The sequence below is a fragment of the Aquarana catesbeiana genome, linkage group LG06 (assembly GCF_042186555.1).
Source record: "Aquarana catesbeiana isolate 2022-GZ linkage group LG06, ASM4218655v1, whole genome shotgun sequence".
NCBI lineage: Eukaryota > Metazoa > Chordata > Amphibia > Anura > Ranidae > Aquarana > Aquarana catesbeiana.
The window spans coordinates 152,105,609-152,129,588 of NC_133329.1; the positions used below are offsets into that span (position 1 = coordinate 152,105,609).

General features: G+C 44.5%; 2 protein-coding genes across 3 annotated transcripts in view; one reads left to right on the forward strand and one right to left on the reverse strand.

The window, feature by feature from the left end:
* The window catches only part of LYRM1 (LYR motif containing 1), a 73,079-nt gene extending 69,414 nt beyond the window's left edge, over positions 1-3,665 (reverse strand). Inside the window, exon 1 of one of the 2 annotated variants that reach the window (XM_073591061.1) lies at positions 3,384-3,665. In XM_073591061.1, coding sequence (XP_073447162.1) covers positions 3,384-3,427 — 44 coding nt within the window. In that variant the 5' untranslated portion in view covers positions 3,428-3,665. The remainder of the gene's footprint in view (positions 1-3,383) is intronic. The other variant, XM_073591062.1, reaches the window with a different exon arrangement.
* The window catches only part of DCUN1D3 (defective in cullin neddylation 1 domain containing 3), a 59,617-nt gene continuing 39,179 nt past the window's right edge, over positions 3,543-23,980 (forward strand). Inside the window, exon 1 of the mRNA XM_073591060.1 lies at positions 3,543-3,809. Within this exon, the coding sequence (XP_073447161.1) occupies positions 3,781-3,809 (29 nt within the window). The 5' untranslated portion in view covers positions 3,543-3,780. The remainder of the gene's footprint in view (positions 3,810-23,980) is intronic.

The following is a 23,980-nucleotide window of genomic DNA, read 5'->3' on the forward strand; positions in this document are numbered from 1 at the left end:
TCAAATGCAGCCATTGTGCCCCATCAATTGCAGCCACTGTGCCTTTAAACGCAGCCATTGTGCCCCATCAAACGTGTCACTGTGCCCATCATTTGCAGCCGCTGTGCCTTTAAACGCAGCCATTGTGCCCCATCAAACGCTGTCACTGTGCCCCATCAATTGTAGCCACTGTGCCTTTAAACGCAGCCATTGTGCCCCATCAAACGTGTCACTGTGCCCATCATTTGCAGCCACTGTGCCTTTAAACGCAGCCATTGTGCCCCATCAAACGCTGTCACTGTGCCCCATCAATTGTAGCCACTGTGCCATCAAATGCCAACACTGTTCCCATAAAACTCTTATAATTTTTTTCAATAACTTTACCTGCTCTGCCGAGGAGAAGGGTCAAGCAGTGTGGAGGAGGGTAGGCAGAGCATAAGGCTCCACCTCCGCCAGTCATCGGCCGCTTATGGGGGCGTGAGTCACACGCCGCCCCCCGCATGAGAGAAAGTCCCCCCACCCGTCTTCCCGATTCCCGGCTCCCGCGCCCGCCCCCGCACACATGCAGCCCACGGCAGCCGCCTTGCTGTAGCGGGTGGCGCTGCTGTGTATGGGCGTGCTTGTCAGAGGGTGGAGGGGCGTGAGCTCTGCTAAGCACGCCCATACACACGCCCCTCCACTCTCTGCCAAGCACGCCCATACACAACAGCGCCGCTACAGCAAGGCGGCCGCCGTGGGCTGCATGTGTGCGGGGGGCGGCGGCGGGAGCTGGGAATCGGGTGGGGGGACTTTCTCTCATGCGGGGGGGCGGCTTTCTTTGCCGCCCCCCGCAAAGTGCCGCCCTAGGCCTAGGCCTTGTCGGCCTAGGCCAAAACACAGCCCTGCCTGGGGGTCCTAGTAGATGATAGGCTCAGAAATGGCATGCAATGCCAAGCTGCTGCTAACAAAGCAAACAGAATATTGGCACGCATTAAAAAGGAGATCAACTCCAGAGATATAATGATAATTCTCCCACTCTACAAGACTCTAAGGCTTAATGTACACGGGACGTTTTTACAACCTCTCCTGAACGATTTAACTTGACAGATAGTAACCCACGATTAAAACATCCATTTTGCCACGTTTACATGTCGCGTTTAAAAAAAAAAAAAAAAATTCAAAATAGCCAAAAATGAAAAACGCCTGTAAACGATGAAACGTGGCTAAACGCGAGTTAATGCATTTAACCGCGCTTAGAAGCGATTGGCGCTTGAAATACCTCTAAACTCAGCGTCTGAACTCATTTTTTTGCTTTCCAAAAAAGGCTTCTAAACTCAACTGCCTAGAAATGACTATACACAACCCTGTGTTCATGGACAGATAAGATAACCTAAAGGAGAGTTCAGGGCAGCTGAAAAAAAATGTCCAACTGCTCCTAAACGTCCGTTTACCAGCAGCAGTGTACATGAGGCCTTAGAAGCCAAGCTATGCCTATGTGAAAACCATCTTGGGTCACCCAAATTCCACTTGTTTATACTCATTTGGCATCCGACTACATAGAAGAGTTCAATTTGGCCCGAGCCAAGTGATATAAATGATAAAAATTGTCACCTTGAAAGCTATACATTTCAATGGGAAATTTTGAATAAGACACCAAGCTATTCCTATATGAAAACCATCTTGGCTCACCCAAATTCCAGGTTTTAGGGACGTACTAAACTGCATATTGGAATGATGGGATGATTGGACTACCGGCTGCAATACTGAGAACTCTCACTAGATGTCAGTGTACACACGTATATATTGTCAGGTGTTAACATGATATTCCTCCCATAAACCCCATGAGAAATAATAATTCTACCCATAATCCCATCAAAAACAGGTCAAATGTAATTTTTCCATTAGCAAGTGAACAGTTAAACATTAGCAACTGCTTCTTGCAACATTGTATCAAGCACTGCAGGAAAGAATAACATATTTTGAGAAACAACAGCGTCTTTACCATATATAGGTGTATAAAGTACACTGACATCTAGTGAGGGTTCTCAGTATTGCATCAATCATCCCAATATGCAGTTTAGTACGTCCCCTTGTTTTATACTCCTTGAGCATCCTATACAGTATATAGGAAAGTTCAATTTAGACCGAGCCAAATTGGCTGTCGTGGTGCCATATTTTATGATTTATATAGAATTGATGTTAAAGTTCACAATTTTACTTTAACCCGTTCCCGCCGAGCGTACGCAGATGTGCGGCCTCTGCTTTCGGGGGTTATACTGGGCTGATGCCCGCAACCATTTTTCAGAGCGGGCGATCGGCTTTCCAGGGATAACAAAAAACGCTCGGCTGTTATCACGGAGGAGCGGGAGGGGACATCCCCCCCCCCCCCCTCCTACCGCTCTGAACGGGCCTCCCGTCACACCGGGAGACCCGATCGACGATCCACCACTTCCAGCGGCTAGAGACAGACTGGGACGAAGCTGGAAACAGCTTTGTTCTAGTCTCTTGATTGTAAACGCGGAAGCGACGTCACAATGTCACTTCCTGTTTACTCGGCTGCCAAATGATTTAAAAAAAAATATTCAGTATTCAGAAGCGCCAAAAAGGCGATCTGAATACTTTGAAGTGCAAAGGAGGGATGGGGGTCTTTTAGGACCCCCCCATCCCTCCATAAAGAGTACTTGTCACCACCTATTAGTGTCACAAGGGATGTTTACATTCCTTGTGACAGCAATAAAAGTGATCAAATTTTTTTTTTTTCAAACACAATTTAATAATATAAAAATAAATAAGAAAAAAAAAATGTTTAAAGCGCCCCCCGTATATGGAAGTCGCGCCCACATATGTAAACAGTGTTCAAATCACACAGGTGAGGTATCGCCGCGATCGTCAGAGCGAGAGCAATAATTCTAGCACTAGACTTCCTCTGTAACTCTAACCTGGTAACTGTAAAAAAATATTTAAAGCGTCACCTATGGATACTTTTAGGTACTGTAGTTTGTCGCCATTCCACGAGTGTGTGCAATTATAAAGTGTGACATGTTTGGTATCTATTTACTCGGCGTAACATCATCTTTCACATTATACAAGAAAATTGGGATAAATTTACTGTTTCGTTTTTTTTTTTTTTAAATTCATGAAAGTGTCCCTTTTCCCAAAAAGTTACGTTTAAAACAGCGCTGCACAAATACTGTGTGATATAAAATATTGCAACAATTGCCATTTTATTCTCTGCTAAAATATATATATATATATATATATAATGTTTGGGGGCTATAAGTAATTTTCTAGCAAAAAATACAGATTTTTAACTTTTAACTTAAACACCAAATGTCAGAAATAGGCTTAGTCATGAAAGGGATAAATGTTGCAGATGATTTTTTAGTAAAAAAAAAAAAAATCACTTTTATGAATAAAGATCCAACCTGATTAAGAAGCTGGCCGAATAAGGAGCTAACTTCAGCTTCATCTCTCAGGAGTGTCCCCAGACACAGTATATTCTTTATAGACTCCATACACATCCAGACTAACACAACATCTCTCACCTCTAAAGTTGCCGACTTCTGATGACGCAATCTGCTCTGCGACGTCCGCACCTCACCTACACACACGAGAGGCGGGGATCCGAGAAAATGGGCCACTTTCTTTTTTTTCTTCCGTCCGCCTCTAGTTAATGACGTCACCCGGAGTGCGCTGGTCGCGCCGGTGGCGTCACGACGGGCGGAGAAGAGGAGGGAGAGGTGCGGACGTCGCAGGGAGACAGCTGATTGGGATCCCCGGCCCCCCCTGCACCTCTGACACAATGTGGGAAAGGAGGAAGTGATGCGGGGGACTCAGACACGGCAGATATGGTGAGATAATGGGGTTTATTCCTCCCACTGCTCTGTGTGAGGGGTGGGGGGGGGCTTTATCCTCTCTGTAGGGGGGCGCCTACACCTGGGCTGGGGTATTACAACTTGGAGGGACCATGTATGATGTGCTCTGTACCAGGACATAGGAGGGTGGGCACAGCAAGAGGAGGGCAGGCTATGTGTATGGGGTGCCATGTATAATGTGCTCTGTGCCAGTCTGTCAGATAGTGCCTCATACCAGACATGAGTGACCATGCCACTTTCTGCTCTGTGCCAGTACATAGGAGGTGGTCAGGAGATGGCAGGCTGTGTGTCTGATGTATCATACTGGACATCTGTGACCACCTTTAATCTGCTGTGTGCCAGTCAATCAGAGGTGGCCGGAGGCAGAAGATGTAAGGCTGTGTGTCATACCAGACATGAGTGACCATGCCACTTTCTGCTCTGCCAGTACAGTACATTGGAGGTGGTCAGGAGATGGCAGGCTATGTGTCTGTGTCATACTGGACATCTGTGACCACCTTTTAATCTGCTGTGTGCCAGTCAATCAGAGGTGGCCGGAGATATCAGATAGTGCCTCATACCAGACATGAGTGACCATGCCACTGTCTGCTCTGCCAATACATAGGAGGTGGTCAGGGACAGGAGATGGCACGCTGTGTGTCTGTGTCATACTGGACATCTGTGACCATGGATAATCTGCTTTGTGCCAGTCTACCAGAAGTGGTCAGAGGCAGGAGATGGCAGGCTGTGTGTCATACCAGACATGAGTGACTATAATTATCTGCTCTGTGCCAGTCTATTAGAGGTGGTCACAGGAGTTGTCAGGCTTTGCGTCTGGAGTATCATGCTCAACACCCGTGAATGCATATATGCTGCTCTGTGCCAGTCTGCAAGAGGTGGTCGGAGGCAGGAGGTGCATTATACCAGACATGAGTGACCATGCCACTTTCAGCTCTGTGTCAGATGTATCATACTGGACATCTGTGACCACATATAATCTGCTCTGTGCCAGTCTATCAAGAGTGGTCAGGGACAGGAGTTGTCAGGCTGTGTGTCTGGAGTATTATGCTCGACATCAGTGACCACATATACGCTGCTCTGTGCCAGTCTATCAGAGGTGGTAGGAGATGTCAGGTGTTGTATCAAACCAAACAGGAGTGACCATGCAACTTTCTGCTATGTGCCAATAAATAGGAGGCGGTCAGGGACAGGAGATGGCAGGCTGTGTGTTATCCCAGACAGGAATGACCATATATAATCTGCTCTGTACTGGTCTAACAGAGGTGGTCAGAGGCAGGAGATGTAAGGTAGTGTACCAGACAGAAGTGACCATGTTTATCATCTTTTATGTACCAGTCTATTAGAGGTGGTGAGAGGCAGGCGATGTCTGTTGCATCATACCAGACATCATATAAGAGAGCTCATGCACACAGGCGTATTCATTTATGCTGCATTTCTTCTGCTGGGCTTAGCAGAAAAAAATTCCTCTGTCATATGTATGTACGCACTATTATGCGAGTTTGGTTTGAGTAGGGATGCAGCGATACCGATGCGTATCGCTGCATCCCGTCACAACGATCAGCTGTTGTGACGGCGCCTGCGCACAATAGCCGACGGAAGAAATTTTTCTGTCAGATTGGGCCTGGCGCTAGCGAAGCGTGTTCATGTCAGTAAGGGGCAGATTTGTACATGTTGGGGGCAGATTTTTAAATGATAGACAGTGCTGCAAAACAAATTTTATTCTTCTATTTTTTTCTGTACGCTTGCGGCATCATTTTTAAATGATGCCTCATGTCGGTGAGGTGCGGATTTGTACTTGATGGGTGCAGATTTTTAAATGATGGGCATGCCCCATGAGCGTACAGAAAAAAATAGCAGAATAAAATTTGTTTTGCATCACTGTCTATCATTTAAAAATCCGCCCCCATCTTTGCAGCACTGCTCATAATTTTACAATCCGCCCCCAACATGTACAAATCCATCTCTCACCGGCATGAACGCGCATTGGCAGCGTGAGGCACAATCTGACAGACAAATTTCTTCCGTCGACTATTGTGGGAAGGCGCCGTCACAACAGGTGATCGTAAAATCAGCTTTTGTGCTGTTCCCTAAGGCGCATGCGCAGTACATCCCCGCTACTTCTCGATAGCGGGCACTATCCGACAGAACACAGGCACAGAAGAGTTGACGCATGCACTTGCCACCACCAAAAAATTTCCAGCAATTGCGTTTGCAAGCAGGCTGTCCTAAGATGGTTCAGGCGTACTGACAAATCTTTTTATGCCAAAGCTTTCCAGGCATTAGTTAAACGCTGGGAACAGTGTATAAATGTCGCAGGAGAGTATGTCAAAAAATAAATGCAGTTTCCACTCCTTGAAAAATGTGTTTTTTATTATATAAACTCAAAAGTTCTGGTTTGATTTGAACACCCCGCATATTTCAGTTTATCGTTCCTTAGATGTGGTAGCTGCATTTGTTTGTTTTTTTTTCATTAGGCTTTTTTTTTTTTTTTTTTTTTTGTGCCAGTAACACAATTCCTGTCTTGGGGTGTCTCCACTCTGGATGGAGGAGCAATGAAGAGACTTTTTAGATAGTAGGGATGATATCAGGCAGGTTTATACTGTAAACAGCCAATCGTAAGCCGAGGAGGCATGCCCTGAAGCCACACATGTACAAGGGGAGCAGCTGTGTTGAAGGGAATGCCTTTGCCACTAATGATTGGCTGTCCACAGTGACCACTTTCTGGCAGGATAGTTCAGACCCTTGCTCGAGCTCATCCCTGGATAGCGGCGTGGTCCGTGTGGGGAGAGAGTAGTTTTAGATTAACTTGACCAACTAATGGCTGAACTAAACCCATCAATTTCACTGCTTACCAAAATAGTTACATTGAAGACATGCCTTGAATAACTGTCCCAGTTGCTTGTGCTCTAAACCAAACAGTCAAGCCTTCAAATAGCTAGTGTCATAACTGACCACATGTGCCGCACCATGGAAACTGCAGATCATATATAGGCCAAGACTGCAGCTTCTGTGGCTATAAAGCAGTGATATGCAATTAGCGGACCTCCAGCTGTTGCAGAACTACAAGTCCCATGAGGCATAGCAAGACTCTGACAGCCACAAGCATGACACCCCGAGGCAGAGGCATGATGGGACTTGTAGTTTTGCAACAGCTGGAGGTCCACTAATTGCTTATCCCTGCTATAAAGCTTTAGGCCTCATGCACACTGCAGCTGGTAAACGGAGGTTTAGGAGCATTGGGAGTTTATTTTTTTCAGCAGCCACTGAACTCTCCTCAATGATATTTTATGGGTACATGTACACTCAGGCATTTATAGTAGTTTAGAAGTAGTTGAGGTTAGAAGCGTTTTTTAACGCAAAAATTTATAAAATGGAATTTTAGAGGCATTTGAAACTCCAAATGCATGAAACAGCTTGTAAACGCGTCTAAACACAGTAACTCATGTTTTATAAGCGTTTTGGTTTATAGGTGTTTTCAATGAGGAATCAGTTCTGACCATGTGCAAAGCTAAAAAAACAGACTTTCCATTACCCTTGTATGTTGTTGGCTGCAAGGGGAGAGAGCGAGAGAAAATTTATTTAAAGTGCAAAAAGTGACACTTCATTCATGTCACCGCACAGCAGCACACAGCGTTGCAATGCCTTCCTCTACACTGCAATTAAAATGCAGCATGTCTCTCACTGTACCGCACCTACGGGCTGTGTTGCTCTGTGAACAGTACACAAAAAATAATTGTATTCTGTGTGTTCTAGCTGTGACCTGCGTTCAATGCGGTAAAATGCCAGTCACAGCAGTATATGTGAACAGGGCCTTCATAAATAAAAGCAGACTTTTGTAAGCATTAAATGGTTTGTGTCAACCCTCTGTCACTTTTTCTGGATAGCCTGGCCTGTTAAAGGAAGTGGAAACATAACACACTGCCCAGAACACCAAGTGTTGGTCAAGCCAGATATTTGTCTTTTGTCTATAGACATTCATTGTGAGATTCTCAGACTGCAGCCTTTTTGATAACAGTGACAATCCTAAACACAGCTGTGTCATGCCTCCCTGTGCCCCCTGGGTCCTATTATGTGTAATTCAGTCTCTAGGGGCATTCTACCTCCAGCAGAGTCCCTGACATCCAGCTTCTGGTAACACTAGTGCCAGTCAGTCCATCATAGCTTGAAACCAACAATCCTGTCGGATAATTTCTTAAGCACGGGCAAAATGCCAAGATTGGCATCACATCCCTGAGATAGAGAAATAGTGAAGTATTTATGGGATTTTTAAGGTGCATAGACTATTTCAATAATCCTGTCATCAGCAACAGAATTATCTATGTGATGTGTTGGACTCCTATTCTGCATACAAACGTTTTTGTAGTAAAAATAAAAAAAATTGCTAAAACTGGCTTTTTGCAATCAGTCTGGTCATGAAGTCACCAAATGTATGTGGATAGGGGCAAAATGTACAGATGTGTAATTGTAACAAAGACATCATGTGCGTAACCAATTCCTGCCTGCCCTGGCGTCCCCTTAAAATGTTCTGAATGCACGGGGGTGGCAAGGATCGGTGATCATGTGGCTGCTGTGAATGGCTGTCCCCCCAGCAACCGCTGATTTGTGGGGACCAAGAGCTGTCTTTGACAGCTCAGTCTCTGTGCTGAGAGTACGCAGTGAGCGCACTCAGCACAGGACCATCAGTCACCCAGTGATGCATACGCGTAGGGTCACCCTTTTGCCATTGCATATATATATATATGTGTGTTACTCAAGCAGCAACAGGTTAAAGTAAATTCAAGCACAAACCAACTATATGAAAAAAAATAATAATTTAAGTCCTACCAGCACATTTTCTCCATGGATACTACCTATCCTAGAGTGACAATGCTTACCTAGTTCAGTCTTAGTGTTGTCACCTTCGTCTTCACGCTCCTGAGTCGGACTGCAAGTGGTCATAGCAATGCAGTGTGCTGCCACATTCTGCTGAAGTCACTTCAATGCTATTTTACCATTTAGGGCAAAGTGACAGGCGCTTTTAACCACTTACGGACCGCCCGCCGTCGTTATACGTCAGCTGTTTGAAGAGGGATATCATTATGGCAGCAGCTAGCTACCATAACCCCGGTATCCTTCTTCAAGCGGGCAGTCCGCTTTCAGATAAAAGTGGTCTCTGAGGTGGATTCGCCACAAGATCACTTTTATTGGCGGTGGGAGAGGGCCCCACACACACACACACACCCCCACACCCTCCCGCCACTCTCCAGTGCCCTCCGCCGCTTACCGGAGCCGGCAGGGGCGGAGGTCGATCGTGTCCTTCTCCCTCATAAGTATGGAGATGAGTGAGGGGAAGATGTCCCCCACCCGTCTCCATACCATTGCAGGGCGGAAGAGATGTCAAAACGTCACTTCCGCTCATAGCTCTTAAAGCAACTTTTGTTTTGTTTTTTTCAAATGACATTTAAATTTTTATTTAAATTTTTTTTATATTGCATTATAGTGTAAATATGAGATCGGAGGTCTTTTTGACCCCAGATCTCATATTCAAGAGGTCCTGTCATGCTTTTTTTTTTTCTATTACAAGGGAGGTTTACATTCCTTGTAAGAGGAATAAAAGTGACACACTTTTTTTTTTTTTTTTTAATAAAGAACAGTGTAAAAATGTTAAAATAAAAGGTAAAATAAATAAGAAAGCACGCCCCATCCCGCCGAGCTCGGGTGCAGAAGCGAACACATACGTGAGTAGTGCTCGCATATGAAAACGGTGTTCAAACCACGCATGTGAGGTATCGCCATGGCACGCAAAACATGCAACCTGTAAAAATTTTTAAATGGCACGTATGGAGATTTTTAAGGGTAAAAGTTTGTCGCCATTCCACAAGCCAGCGCAACTTTGAATTGTGACCTGTTGGGTTTCAATTTACTCGGCGTAACATCATCTTTCACAATATAAAAAATATTCGGCTAACTTTACTGTTGTCTTATTTTTTTATTCAAGAAAGTGATTTTTTTTTTTCCAAAAAAAAGTGCGCTTGTAAGACCGCTGCGCAAATATGGTGTGACAAAAGTATTGCAACGACCACCATTTATTCTTTAGGGTGTTAGAAAAAAATATAATGTTTGGGGGTTCCAAGTAATTTTTCTAGCAAAAAAAAAATTATTTTAAGTTGTAAACAACACGTTTGAAAAATAGGTCCGGTCTTAAAGTGGTTAATCACCTTTGTGGTGCTCTGCTGCAGAATATCCTGTGTAAGCTTTGTCACATGTCACTCGATCCTAAATACCACAACATGGGAAGGGGTCAGATTCAACCCCTATTCCAAAAAAGTTGGGACGCTGTGTAAAATCTACATAAAAACAGAATGCAATGATTTGCAAATCTCAAACGCATACTTTATTCACAATTGAAAACAAATCAAGTGCTTAAATCTGAGAAAGTGTACCATTTTTAAGAATAAAAAAAGGTCATTTTTGCTTGCACATGATTGGATGATGGAAGTCAGCAGAGCTTCTGTTCATTTACTAAGCTCTGGAGCAGCTGCTCTTGCAGAGTGCAACTGCGCTTTGCAAAGTGCAGTTTTTGCCTTTTTAGTAAATCAACCCCAGAGTGTCTCAGAAATAAAGATGTGCAGAGCTTCACTAAACCTGTGAAAAGCTACGTATAATATTTGTTGGACAGTTTCAGAATAATGGGCTCCATTCACAGAACCGGATCGCATGCGGTATTTAGGTGTTTTCCCAAATGCCATATGCAATCCTGAAAATGTCAATTCACTATTGCTTTATGCAGTATTTACCGCATAAAGCAAAAATGCTCAGTAAATACCACATAAAACAGGATTGAAAGTCAATTCACAAAAACATATAAAAAAATGCATGTGGTAAATAAGTAGTGGCCCCAGCATGCAATATTTTAGGAATTGGCAGCTGCAGGCATCCTTAACCAGTAAACAACCTGGTTGTTAAGGAGCAGGCAGCCACCGCATCCTTAACAACCAATGAGTCATCAGCTGTCAGAGGGGTTCCCTGCTGTGTAAAAATATAAAATGCTGGCAATGTAAAATTAAGAAGAAAAAAAAAACAGCGTGGGGGCTCCTCCAAATCCATACCAGACCCTTATCCAAGCATGCAGCCTGCCCTCCTGAACCATACCAGGCCACATGCCCTCAACATGGGGGGGAGGGGGGGGGGATGCTTTGGGGCAGGTGGGGCTCTGACACCCCCCCCCTCTTCATAGCACCATGTTGATGGGGTCAAGGGCCTCTTCCCTACAACCCTGGCCCGGTGGTGGTTGGGGGGTCTGCGGGCAGGGGGCTTATCGGAATATGGAAGCCCTCTTTAATAAGGGGGGCCCCCAGATATCAGCCCTCCCCCCCCATTTGAATGAGTATTGGGTACATAGTACAACAAACAGCTGTTGACAGCCTGTGTGTAAGGATGCCGGCGTTCTATTACTGCAGGCTTTCAGAAGTAAAATACTGCATGACTTCATAAAATAACTTCTGCTATATTTTAGTAGTGATTTTTAGTTAATGCCTAAAAACTGATGTGCGGTATCTTACCGCAAACTTTGATGAGGTAAGATACCGCTTTGTGAATGGAGCCCAATGTTCCTTAAAGTAGAATTGCAAAAATTATAAATATATCATCATCTACAGTAGAGCTGCACAATTAATCGTTACAAAATCGTGAACTCGATTCACCCCCAGCTCACTCAGCTGTCAAAAGAAAGCATTTGGGCAGTCTGCAAAGTCCTTCTTAGATCAAAGGGATAAACTTCTGTGTAAATAAATAATCTGGGCAGTCTGCCAAGTTTTCAACAATGTGTAAATGCAGGAAGTTGAGGACTTGAAGTCTAAATCTTTTTCTGACACTTCTTTCATAAGTTAAAATCAATATTTTCTGCTAGAAAATTACTTGGAACCCCCAAATGTCCTCACCACCCCACCCCCCCTCCGGTGTCACATTTGGCGCCGCTCAGAAAGGGGGTGGGGGGGGCTAGATGCTCGGGAAGGAGGTGGGGGGAGGGGGCTAGATACCTGTCTAAACCAGGTATTTGCTCCAACTTCTGGTGAAAGCGCCCCAGAATCAGCGGTGAACTATGCCATGTCCGGCTTCTCTTCTGCCCCCCTCCCCGCTGTCTTCTGGGAGACGCACAGGTTCCAGAAGACAGCAGGGACCATTCAGAACATGCAGTGCGACTTACGCATGTGCAGTAGGAACCAGGCTGTGAAGCCGCAAGGCTTCACTTTCTGATTCCCTTACTGAAGATGCTGGCGCCTCCACCCGGAGCCGAGGGATGGGTCGGCTTCAGGTGAGGACATCGTGGGTGCCCTGGACAGGTAAGTGTCCTTATTTTAAAAGTCAGCAGCTGCAGTATTTGTAGCTGCTGACTTTTAATTTTGAATTAATATTTTTTTTGCAGGCGGACCTCCGCTTTAAGCTGAATTTTGATCCATGTGTGGACACTGCATTTGAACAGAAGTCAATCTACTGATAGACTTCAATTCAACCACCCTGTTGGATAAAACCCACTCTTATCAGCGCTTGCACTGCTGATCTGTGCGTTCTGACAGCGGGGAAGTCTTTGTGCTTGGAGACTTCCTCAATGGCCACAAATATAAATCTGCTTTGTATGCACCAAATACCTTACCTTTATAAAAGTAGCAATGAGATCATCACTGTCTTGTACACAGCCTGTGCAGAGAGTGAACCATGCACCCACCCACTACAAGCTAACTGCAGAAAATGAAAGGAGGGGCGGATACAAGACCAGTCAGCCTGCACAAAGAGGGAGCAAGGAGTGACTGGTCTTTATTACAGGAAACTCCTGCACAAAGGCACGTTTTTATGCTTGGCTTCTGCACAGATCTGGAAGAAATACACCAAGATTAAAGAAAGAATACACCTACTTGCTTATATTTAGCTAATCCATGGATTTCAGCTTTAAAGTAGTAGTTATGAAGTAGTAGATTCGGATTGCATGTGGAAACGATAAACCCAGTCAAGTTGTTTTTTTTGTTATTTTTTTTAATTGCGGTCTTTTGAACCCTCCTTTTTTGTCCAGTTTAGCAAAGTGAAAGTGATGGGAACTCCAAAATTTTAGGGTTATCCTCAAAGTGAAGGAAAATCCCCCAGTCGGGACACTTGGTCCTAGGAATACCTGCTGTCTGGAAATTGTGTTCATTTTAGCAAAATTTTTTTTTTTTTTCTTTCTTGCTACGTCTACAGGACAGGAGGGGAAGGAAAATCTCCCCAAGGGACATACAGTGAAAAGTAACCTGACAGATTTTAACCCTTTCATATTCTGTTTGAATATGAATATTATTGAGGTTGGATTTTTTTCTTTATATAATGCTAAAGTGAATTTGTATACAAATTGCTTACTGGGAGATTAGTGAACGTATAGAGTAGAACTGCGGGCAGAAGCAAAAACTACATTTATGATGAGTGTCTGTCAATAACCCCTTCCCGCCGACCGTACGCATATCTGCGTACTCGGCTTTCGGGGGTTATACCGGGAAGATGCCCGCAGCTGCAGGCATCATCCTGGTACTGTTATTTAGAGCGGGCGATCGGCTACCCGTATATAACAACCGATGCGGCTAAAAGCCGCTCGGCTGTTATTCCGGAGGAGCGGGAGGGGACATCCCCCCCCCCTCCCGCCGCTCTTACCGGGCCTCCCGTGCGATCAGGAGGCCCAGTGTCCAATCGGGTACCTTCGGCAGCTGGGGGCGGGCTGGAACGAAGCTGTGGGCGGCTTCGTTCCAGCCTTCTCAATGTAAACGCGGAAGCGACGTCATGACGTCACTTCCCGTTTACTCGGCTGCCAATGGCGCCGAATTTAAAAAAATACATAGTATTCAGAATCGCCGTTTTCGGCGATCTGAATACTTTTAAGTGTAAAGGAGGGATGGGGGTCTTTTAGACCCTCCAACCCTCCATAAAGAGTACCTGTCACCACCTATTACTGTCACAAGGGATGTTTACATTCCTTGTGACAGCAATAAAAGTAAAAAAAAAAAACTTTTTTTTTTTAAACACCATTTATTAGTATAAAAATAAATAAAATAAATTTAAAAAAAAAAAAAATTTTAAAGCGCCCCCGTCCCCGCGAGCTTGCGCAGCGAAGAAAACGCATACGGAAGTCGCGCCCGCATATGTAAACGGTGTTCACATCACACATGTGAGGTATCGCCACGATCGTCAGAGTGAGAGCAATAATTCTAGCCCTATACCTCCTCTGTAACTCTAACCTGGTAACCGTAAAAAAAATTTAAAGCGTCGCCTATGGAAATTCATAGCTACCATAGTTTGTCGCCATTCCACGAGTGCGTGCAATTATAAAGCGTGACATGTTTGGTATCTGTTTACTCGGCGTAACATCATCTTTCACATTATACAAAAAAATTGGGGTAACTTTACTGTTTGGATTTTTTAAAATTCATGGAAGTGTCCCTTTTCCAAAAATTTGCGTTTAAAACACCGCTGCACAAATACCGTGTGATATAAAATATTGCAACAATCTCCATTTTATTCTCTAGATTCTCTGCTAAAAAAAATATATATATAATGTTTGGGGGTTCTAAGTAATTTTCTAGCAAAAAATATGGATTTTAACTTGTAAACACCAAATTTCAAAAATAGGCTTAGGTTTTTTTTTGACTCCTCCTTGTAAAGTCGTTTTATTACCCATTGATTTAGCCATTAGATCTGTTGATGTTTCACTTCCTGTGATAGTGTGACAATACTTTGGTCTGAAGGGAAATCACTGCAGCATTGTCACCCTGCGAACTGGGAAGTCTTAATGTGGACCTGTTGTTTTAAATCGACTTTACCCCCTTAATGACCAGGCCATTTTTTGCGATATGGCACTGTGTTACTTTAACCGACAATTGCGCAGGCATGTGATGCTGTACCCAAATAAAATGTATGTCTCTTTTTTTCCCCCACAAATGGAGCTTTGTTTTGGTGGTATATGATCACCTCTGGGGTTTTTATTCTTTGCGCTATAAACAGAAAACAAAGACCAATTTTGAAAAAAAAAAAACAATATTTTTTACTTTTTGCTGTAACACATATCCAAAAAAAGTCTTCATCAATTTAGGCCAATATGTATTCTGCTACAAATTTTTATTAAAAAAAAATCGTAATAAACGTATATTGATTGGTTTGTGCAAAAGTTATAGTGTCTACAAAATAAGGGATAGATTTATGGCATTTTTATTACTTATAATTTACTGTATTTATCGGCGTATAACATGCACCTTTATTTTAAGAGGGAGGTTTCAGGAAAAAAAAGTATTTTTTTAAATTAACAACTTTTTAGCAAAATAAAGGTCAGTGCCCATCTGCAGCCTCCCCATCTCCCATCAATGCAGCCTGAACAATGCCCATCTGCAGCCCATATTCCCTCAGTGCAGCCTGATGCCCATTTCCAGCCTCAATGCCCATCTGCATCCTCACCATCAGTGCAGCCTGAACAGTGCAGGAAATCACCAAGCCGTCATCTCCTGTTTACTCGGCTCTCAGTCGGCAGTCACACACACAGTTCCGCCTCCGTTATCAGCATTGGACCAGCTCCTGTGATAGAACACTGGTCCGGTGGCGATTGCAGAGGTGGGACTGTGTGTGCGACGTGAGAGCCGAGTAAACGGGAGATAACGGCTCTGTGAATTCTGGCGGCCCTCGTTACCCTCCGAGGTACACTATCGGCGTATAACACGCACCCGTGATTTGCCCCCTTATTTCAGGGGAAAAAAAGTGCGTGTTATACGCTGATTAAATATGTTTTTTTTTGTTTTTGTTTTAGTTTTTTGTTTTTTTACTAGTAATGATGGTAAGCAGCAATTTTTAGCGGAATTGTGGCAGACAGATTGGACACTTTTTTTTTTTTTTTTTTTTTTTTTTTTACACTTTTTTTTGGGATCAGTGACAGTGATCAGAGCTAAAAATATCCACTGATTACTGTATAAATTAAATTGGCAGGGAAGGTGTTAAGTGTTCCCTAGGGAGGTGTTTCTAACTGGGGGGGGGGGGGTGGACTGACAGGGAGTACAGAAAAATCGCTGATAACTAAGAACAGACAAGCTCTCTCTACTCCCGTCAGAGCTTTGTTTACACCGGTAGATCCCCATTCTGGCTCTCTGTGAATCGATCGTGCCCGCCGGCCACCCACCGCCGTTGTGTGCCTGCTATAGCTATTACATGAAGCGCCTTACCGGTATGGTGATTCACGCAATAGAGCTGCCCTGCCGCAGTATATCTGCGGTGGCTGGTCACAAGTAGTTAACTGACAATTGCGCAGACATGCGACGCTGTACCCAAATAAAATTGATGTCTTTTTCTTTTTCCCACAAATAGAGCTTTCTTTTTGGGTGGTATTTGATCACCTCTTGCGGTTTTTATTTTTTGCGCTATAAACAAAAAAGAGTGACAATTTTGAAAAAAAAATTTACTTTCTGCTATAATACACATCCAAAAAATTGTAAAAATGTCTTCATCAATTTAGGCCAATATGTATTCTGCTACATATTTTTGGTATAAGAAAATAAGCGTATATTGGTTGGTTTGCACAAAATTTATAGTGTCTGCAAGATGGGGGATAGATTTAGCAACTTTACCAGTAAAAAAAAATGTTTTAATGGTGGCGATCTGCGTGTTTTTTGCGGGACTGCGACATTGCAGTGGACAAATTTGACCTTAAAGAGGAGTTCCACCCAGGGGGTCCATTAAAAAAAAAAAAAAATTAAAAGTCAGCAGCTACAAATACTGCAGCTGCTGACTTTTAATTGGACACTTATCTGTCCATGGGTCCAGCAATGCGGGGGATCGAAGCCCCGCTCGTCCCCCCCCTCCGCTCGTCCGTGCCGGCATTCCAACTGTGGGCGCCGGGCTGTGGCTTCACAACCTGGCACCCACTGCGCATGCGGCGACGCGCGCCGTGATTGGCCGCTCAATCACCTGGGACCTGTAATGGGTCCCAGATGATTGACAGGAGGGAGGGAGCAGAGCCGAGCCCTTCCTGTGCCGAGGGGGAAGTGATGTCACCAGCCCAGGCAAAGGAAGAGGCAGACTTCGAGGGACCACTTAGCAACAGGCATTTAGAGGTAAAAAAAAAAAAAAAAAATATCCAAATTTTTTTTGTTTTTTTTTTTAGAATTTTTCAGGTATTTTTGTTTTTTTGGGTGGAACCCCACTTTAAGTGACACTTTTTGGGGATCGGTGCTACAAAAATGCACTGATCAATGTATAAATGACACTGGCAGGGAAGGGGTTAACACTAAGGGGCGATCAAGGGGTTAACGGTGTTCCCTGGGTGTGATCTAACTGTCTGGGCTTACTGGGGCAACACAGAGATCGTTGTTCCTGATCACTAGGAACAGCAGATCTCCATATTGTCCCCATTCTGCCTCTCTGTACTGCGAGCGCGGGTGGCCGGCGCTCACACAGAGACTGCAGGACCCGAGCGCGTGCTCCCCCGGCATGTAGCAGGCGTGCGCGCCCACACTATCGCATACACAGACCGACGTACGTGCTTTAGTTTGCGCAGCCGAGCCGCCTTGCTGCAATATATATGTGGAAGGCGGTCGGCAAGTGGTTAAAGTGAATCTAAAGCCAAAACATTAATTCATTTGTTACAGTAGAACAGAGTTAAAATTCTAGTGAAGTGTGTGGTGTGGGTTTTTTTTTTTTTTTTTTTTTTTTTATGCTTTCTTCACTTCCTTTTCTATACCCACAACATGAAACAAGAGGAGATCTCCCTAAAGGCAATAACTTTCCTTGGGAATTCCATCGTAGGAACAACTGTCCTAATTGGAAGATTTTCCCACACGTTTTCCTCTGGTGACAGCTCTGAAATTTTGGCCCTCCTGTCAGTTTCTGTCTCAGTGGCAATGGTCACCAGGACAAAAGGGGAGGGGTAATTCTTTTCAGCAGGGACACAGATGGCAAACAAAAACCTGCTAGGGCATCTAATCCTCTACAAATAAATCCTGCGGTGTGCTGTAGCATGATATCACAATATTTGGCCTAATCTTATTTCCCGGGGTCTTGTTGGCCAGGCGGTCCCCGGATTACAAACAAGATAAGTTCTGTAGGTTTGTTCTTAAGTTGGATTTGTATGCAATTGTGAACAGGTACTAGAGCTGCACAATTAATCGTCAAGAATCGTTATCGTGATTAATCGTCAAGAATCGTTATCGCGATCTTGACTAAAGTGTTTCACAATTCTTCCTATGCAAAGAATTCTCTCTGCTCTTCTGAAGCCACAGCCCTCAAAAAAAAAAGGAAGAGGAAAACCGGGCAGTCTGCCAAGAAACAAAACATTCTTTATCAGTTGAACTTAAGTATAAACATTGTAACAATCTGTCAATGGAATAGACTTCCTGTGTAAGTGAAAAAAGTTTAACCACTTAAACACTAAACCTTTTTCTGACATTTGTTGGTTTCAAGTTAAAATCATTTTTTTTTTGCTAGAAAAATAACTTAGAACCCCCAAACATATATATTTTTTTAGTAGACACCCTAAAGAATAAAATGCTCTTTGTTGCAATATTTTATGTCACACTGTATTTGCGTATCGGTCTTTCAAATGCAATTTTTTTTTAAATTACTTTAACCGGTTCACTACAGGGCATTTTCACCTCCCTCCTTCCCAGACCAATTATTAGTTTTCAGCGCTGTCGCACTTTAAACGACAATTGCGCGGTCGTGCGACGTTGTATCCAAACAAAATTGACGTCCTTTTTTTTTCCCCACAAATGGAGCATTCTTTTGGTGGTATATGATCAATTCTGCGGTTTTTATTTTTTGCGCTATAAACAAAAAAAGGAGCGACAATTTTGAAAAAAACACCAATATTTTTTACTTTTTGCTATGATAAATATAAATTTTTTCCTCAGTTTCGGCTGATACGTATTCTACATGTTTTTGGTAAAAAATCGCAATAAGCGTATATTGATTGGTTTACGCAAAAGTTATAGCGTCTACAAAATACAGGATAGATTTATGGCATTTTTAAAAAAAAAAAAAAAATTTTCTTTTTTTTACTAGTAATAGCGGCGAACGCGATTTTTTTTTTTTTTTTTTTTTTTTTTTTTCGTGACTGCGACATTATGGCGGACACATCGGACACTTTTGACACATTTTTGGGACCATTCACATTTATACAGCGATCAATGCTATAAAATTGCATTGATTACTGTATAAATGTGACAGGCAGGGAAGGGGTTAACCACTAGGGGGAGATGAGGGGTTAAATGTTTTCTAGAGGAGTGATTATAACTGTGGGGGGCGGGGACGTACAAGGGGAGGAGACCGATCAGTGTTCCTCTGTACTCGGAACATAGATCGGTCTCCTCTCAACTGACAGGACGTGGATCTGTGTGTTTACACACACAGATCCACGATCCGGCCTGGTTAACGGGCAATCGCGGGTGCCCGGCGGACATCGCGGCCGCCGGGCACACGCACCGGGTCCCGAGCAACGCGGCGGACGCGCGCCCCCTAGACGGCCGGGAAGCCCAGGCCATCATATGACGTCCACCCAGGATGAGAGATCCCATCTGTGGACGTCATTTGACTATGGCCAAGTAGTGAAGGGGTTAATGAATTAAAAAATTTTTTTTAAAAATCTAACCAGTAAAGTTCGCCCATTTTTTTTTTTTTTTTTTTTTTGTATAATGTGAAAGATTTTACATCGCGAGAATCGCGATCTTTTTATTCTAAGCAAAAAAATCGTGATTCTCATTTTGGCCAGAATCCTGCAGCTCTAACAGGTACCCCCTTTTTTTTTTTTTAAGTGTACCTCCAGCTCCCAAATTTTTGTTTTTTGGATAGCATAGGGAAGTTGCCAGTACCGAGTATTTTCGTAAGTACTCGTGAAAATTCTCCCGAAACGATAACTTGCAGTGCGATTTTCATCAATACAAAGTGAATGGGCGCAAGTTGCACTGCAAAGAATTGCATGCGATTTGAACAGGAATGCGGAGCAATTCCTGTCCAAATTGCATGTGACTTCCCCCACTGTGCGTGCGTGCGTGCGTGCGTGCGTGCGTGCGTGCGTGTGTGTGTGCGCGTGTGTGTGTGTGTGTGTGTGTGTGTGTGTGCAGAAGAGAAGTATCAGCTAGTGGACAGTTTATTAAGAATGTTTGAACTCAACTTTAGACCGATCTCCTTACTAAACCTCGACCTAAAAATTTATGCAAAAATTGCCAACCGACTGAATGACCGAGACCAAGCGGGCTTTACCCACGGCCGCTAAGCATCCCATGCTACTAGAAGACTTTTTGATAATATCTACCATGCTGAGTCTAGTGGAAAGCCTTCTCTGCTTCTATTCTCAGATTTGTTCACTGCACTAGGACCGAAACAACTAATCGATTAATTGACAACTAATCGGTTATGAAAATAGTTGTCAACTATTTTCGTAATCGATTTAATCAGTCAGCTTATTGGTTGACCTATATACAGAATGTATTATTTGTTTACATATCCGGAAATACAGTGCAGCACACACAGAGCTCAGTACACCATCCATACATGTCAGTAAGTGCCTGAGAACTTGTGAATGTGAGGAGCAATGTCTCATGGGACATGTAGTCCTGGGCAGGAAGTGAGTGGTTCTAAGGGCAGAAGTTTTTTTCCCCAGTTGTCTTCCAGGACAGCCCTTGAGAGATGGAGTCCCTCCCATTGACCCAGGAAACACATTGCCAAAACAGTTCAAAAAGCGGCCACTCCGGTCCCTGGCATGTCATTTGTGTTTCCTCCTTCGGAGGAACATGTTGCCAGGAACCAGGTCAGAAGGACTCCATCTCTCAGGGGCTGCCTGGGGGGAGCGGAGCCGCACAGGGGAACCGGGTCCTATCCATCGGCTCCAGATTAGTCCTACCTCTTTTTTTCTGGGCTCGGGTACCGTCCGGCTGGCAGGAGCAGACCCGTTACCCCCCTATTTCCGGTGCCGAGGTGGCCAATGGCAGGTTGATGCTTGTTCCCCTCAGGAGCGGTGTAGATGGTTTCTTCCATCTCAGCTCCGTGCTGTAAGGGCGGTGGGGGTCGGAGACGCCGAGCGTAATTTCCGGCGGAACCGCGTCATCGCTGTGTGCCGAGACTTCCGGGTCTCTGGAGGCACAAAGAGGAAGGGAAAAGCCCACGCTGGGCCTACAAATCCCGACCAGCGTCCAGCCATACCGGACTAGCGGCGGGATCCGGAATTCGAGAGGGGGACCATGGAGGCTAATCCCCAGGACACTCCGGTGGATGCAGGCACCAGCCAAACACAGGTAGGCTGCTGGGCAAGCCCTCACTGTGTTTATTTCTGGGGGTTTGTTGTAAGGCTGGGATTGGTAGTACCCCATGGTGGTGGTTATCTCACAGTCCCGGGTTTATGCAGCAGTGGTGGCAGCACGGGTGTTTTCTGCTAAAAGTTAGAGGGATTTTGATGCTAAAGATCGTTTATTCTTTATTGCAGGCTAAGGAGGCCCCAAGGGAAGACAAGTCAGGCCACAAAAAATGCCCTAATTGTGGAAATAAGTTGTCCTCAGGCTCTAATAAAGCCTTATGCAAGCAGTGTATTGCAGGCTTACTTAAAACAGAGGCAGACTCTCCCTTGGCAAAATTCCTTGGCTCCTTTAAGGATGAGATGGCATCAACCTTTTAAATCTCTCCGCGAGTTAATTGCAGATGTAGGCACGTCTGCTTCCACCAGTAAAGCAGCTGCGATTCCCTCCTCACCATGCCTTACAACACCCAGTTCTGGGGAGCCCCGTACAGTCAGGGAGCATAGCCCCGTGTTGGTTAGCCCTGAATCCTCTGACGCAGATTCAGATCAGGAGGATGATCAGGTTGTAGCTAACAAAGCAGCAAAATACAAGTTGTCTCTTGAGGAAGTAGATGAGCTGTTGAGCGCTATTTATGATACGCTGGAAATTGATGAGGAAGAAACTCAATTGACCAGACATGATAAAATGTATGAGGCTCTGGGGAAAAAGAAAGCTAAGGTATTCCCTATACATAAAGTGCTTTCTGACCTTGTCCGCATGAAGTGGGTAGAGCCAGACAAAAAGGTCTTCTTTCCAAATTCCCTTAAAAGGAGATTCCCCTTTGATGAGAGCCCAGAGGCGGTCTGGAATAAAAATCCTAAACTAGACGCCCCTCTGTCCAAAGTCTCAAAACAGTCTGACCTTGCTTTTGAGGATATGGGTCATTTAAAGGACCCAATGGACAGGAAAACAGACATAGTCTTAAAGAGGGCCTGGGATGCTTCTATGGCAGGTTTAAAACCAGCTCTAGCCACTTCTTGTGTGGCTAGAAATTTGGAGTTCTGGTTATCCCAACTAGAAGAACACCTAAAGGCAGGCACGCCTAGGGGGGGAGCTCTTGAAAACCTTCCCTTTGCTTTTTAGGGCGACAAGTTTCATCTCTGACGCTTCCACTGATGCCATAAAATTTAAGGCTAAAACCGCGGCGCTTTCTGTCGCAGCCAGGAGGTCAGTATGGATGAAAACTTGGGGGGGAGAAAAAGAAAAGATATTGAATCTGCGGCAGAGAATGTCTTTTCTTCAAAGCGGTGCCAAATGTACAGTGAGGGAGGTGATGTCGGTCTTAGGACTTATGACAGCAGCCATTCCAGCTGTACAATGGGCCAGGTTCCACCAAAGAGACCTTCAGAGGTTTCTGTTGGAACAATTAAAAGACCAGGACCTGGAAGAAGAGATTTCAATCCCCACCAGAGTAAAGCGCTCCCTCTGGTGGTGGAAGGAAACAGAGGATTTAAACAAAGGGGTTCTTTGGATCTCTCCTGTCACATCCATACTAACTACGGATGCGAGCAGCTGGGGCTGGGGAGCCCACCTCAACTCAGACTGGGCACAAGGCAGGTGGACGTCAGAGGAGAAACTTCTCTTGTCCAATTGGAAGGAGCTAACAGCTGTCCTCAGGGCTCTGTTATTCTTTCAGAATACAATACAAGGTCATCATCTACAGGTCCGCTCAGACAATATGATGGCTGTAGCTTATATAAACCAGCAAGGAGGCACCAGAAGTCATCGACTAATGTTGGTGGCCAGTCACACATTTCAATGGGCAGAATTCAATCTAGCATCCATCTCTGCAATTCACCTGAAAGGGGAGCTGAACAACACTGCGGATTTCTTGAGTCGACAACGAGTGTCGAATCAAGAATGGTCTCTACACCCGGAAGTGTTCAGCTACATAGCAGCTTACTGGGGAAAACAAGTAGTGGACCTATTTGCAAAAAAGGAGAATGCAAAAGTTCAAAATTTTTGCTCGCTACACCCAGGAGATCAGCCCTGGGCAGTAGACGCCTTACAGACCCCATGGACCTTCAGCTTAGCATATGCGTTTCCTCCGCTTCACCTCATCCCAAGGGTTTTAGCGAAGTTTCTAGTAGAGGAAATGTGTTTAATCTTAGTGGCACCGTTTTGGCCCAAGAGACCATGGTTCACAACGTTGCTACGGTTGACAGGCCAACCTCCTCTGAGGCTTCCCTGCAGGCCAGACCTTCTGTCTCAGGGACCTCTATTTCATCCACAAGTATCCATGCTGAACCTCTCAGCGTGGTTACTGAGGAGGAAATATTGAGGAGCAAGGGCCTGACTGATAGTGATTCAGACCCTGCTACAGAGTAGAAAACCTGTCACTCAAGCCATTTACAGGAAGGTATGGAGAAAATTTAACAGCTGGTTGAACAGCCGTGGTGAGGTAAACATGGATACAGCAAATATCCTATAGTTTCTCCAGGAGGGGATAGACAAAGGGCTAACCCCTAGTACTATTAAGGTCCAGATAGCGGCCTTAAGTGTGTACTTAGAGAAAAGGTTGCAAGAAGATCCTTTCATTGCTAGGTTCTGTAAAGCAATCTCCAGACGCAAACCAGTTAGAGTTAACATCGCCCCATCCTGGGATCTATCAGTCGTTCTAAAGGCATTTTTGAGGTCACCTTTTGAACCTATCTCAGAGGCCTCTCTAAGACTGGTCACTTTCAAGACAGTACTGCTTGTGGCAATCACTTCAGCATGCAGAGTTAGTGAAATCCAAGCTCTCTCTGTCAGAGAGCCATTCCTCCAAATTCTAGAAGACAGAGTGATCCTAAAGACAGACCCTGGGTTCTTACCAAAGGTGGCATCTAATTTCCATAGGTCACAAGA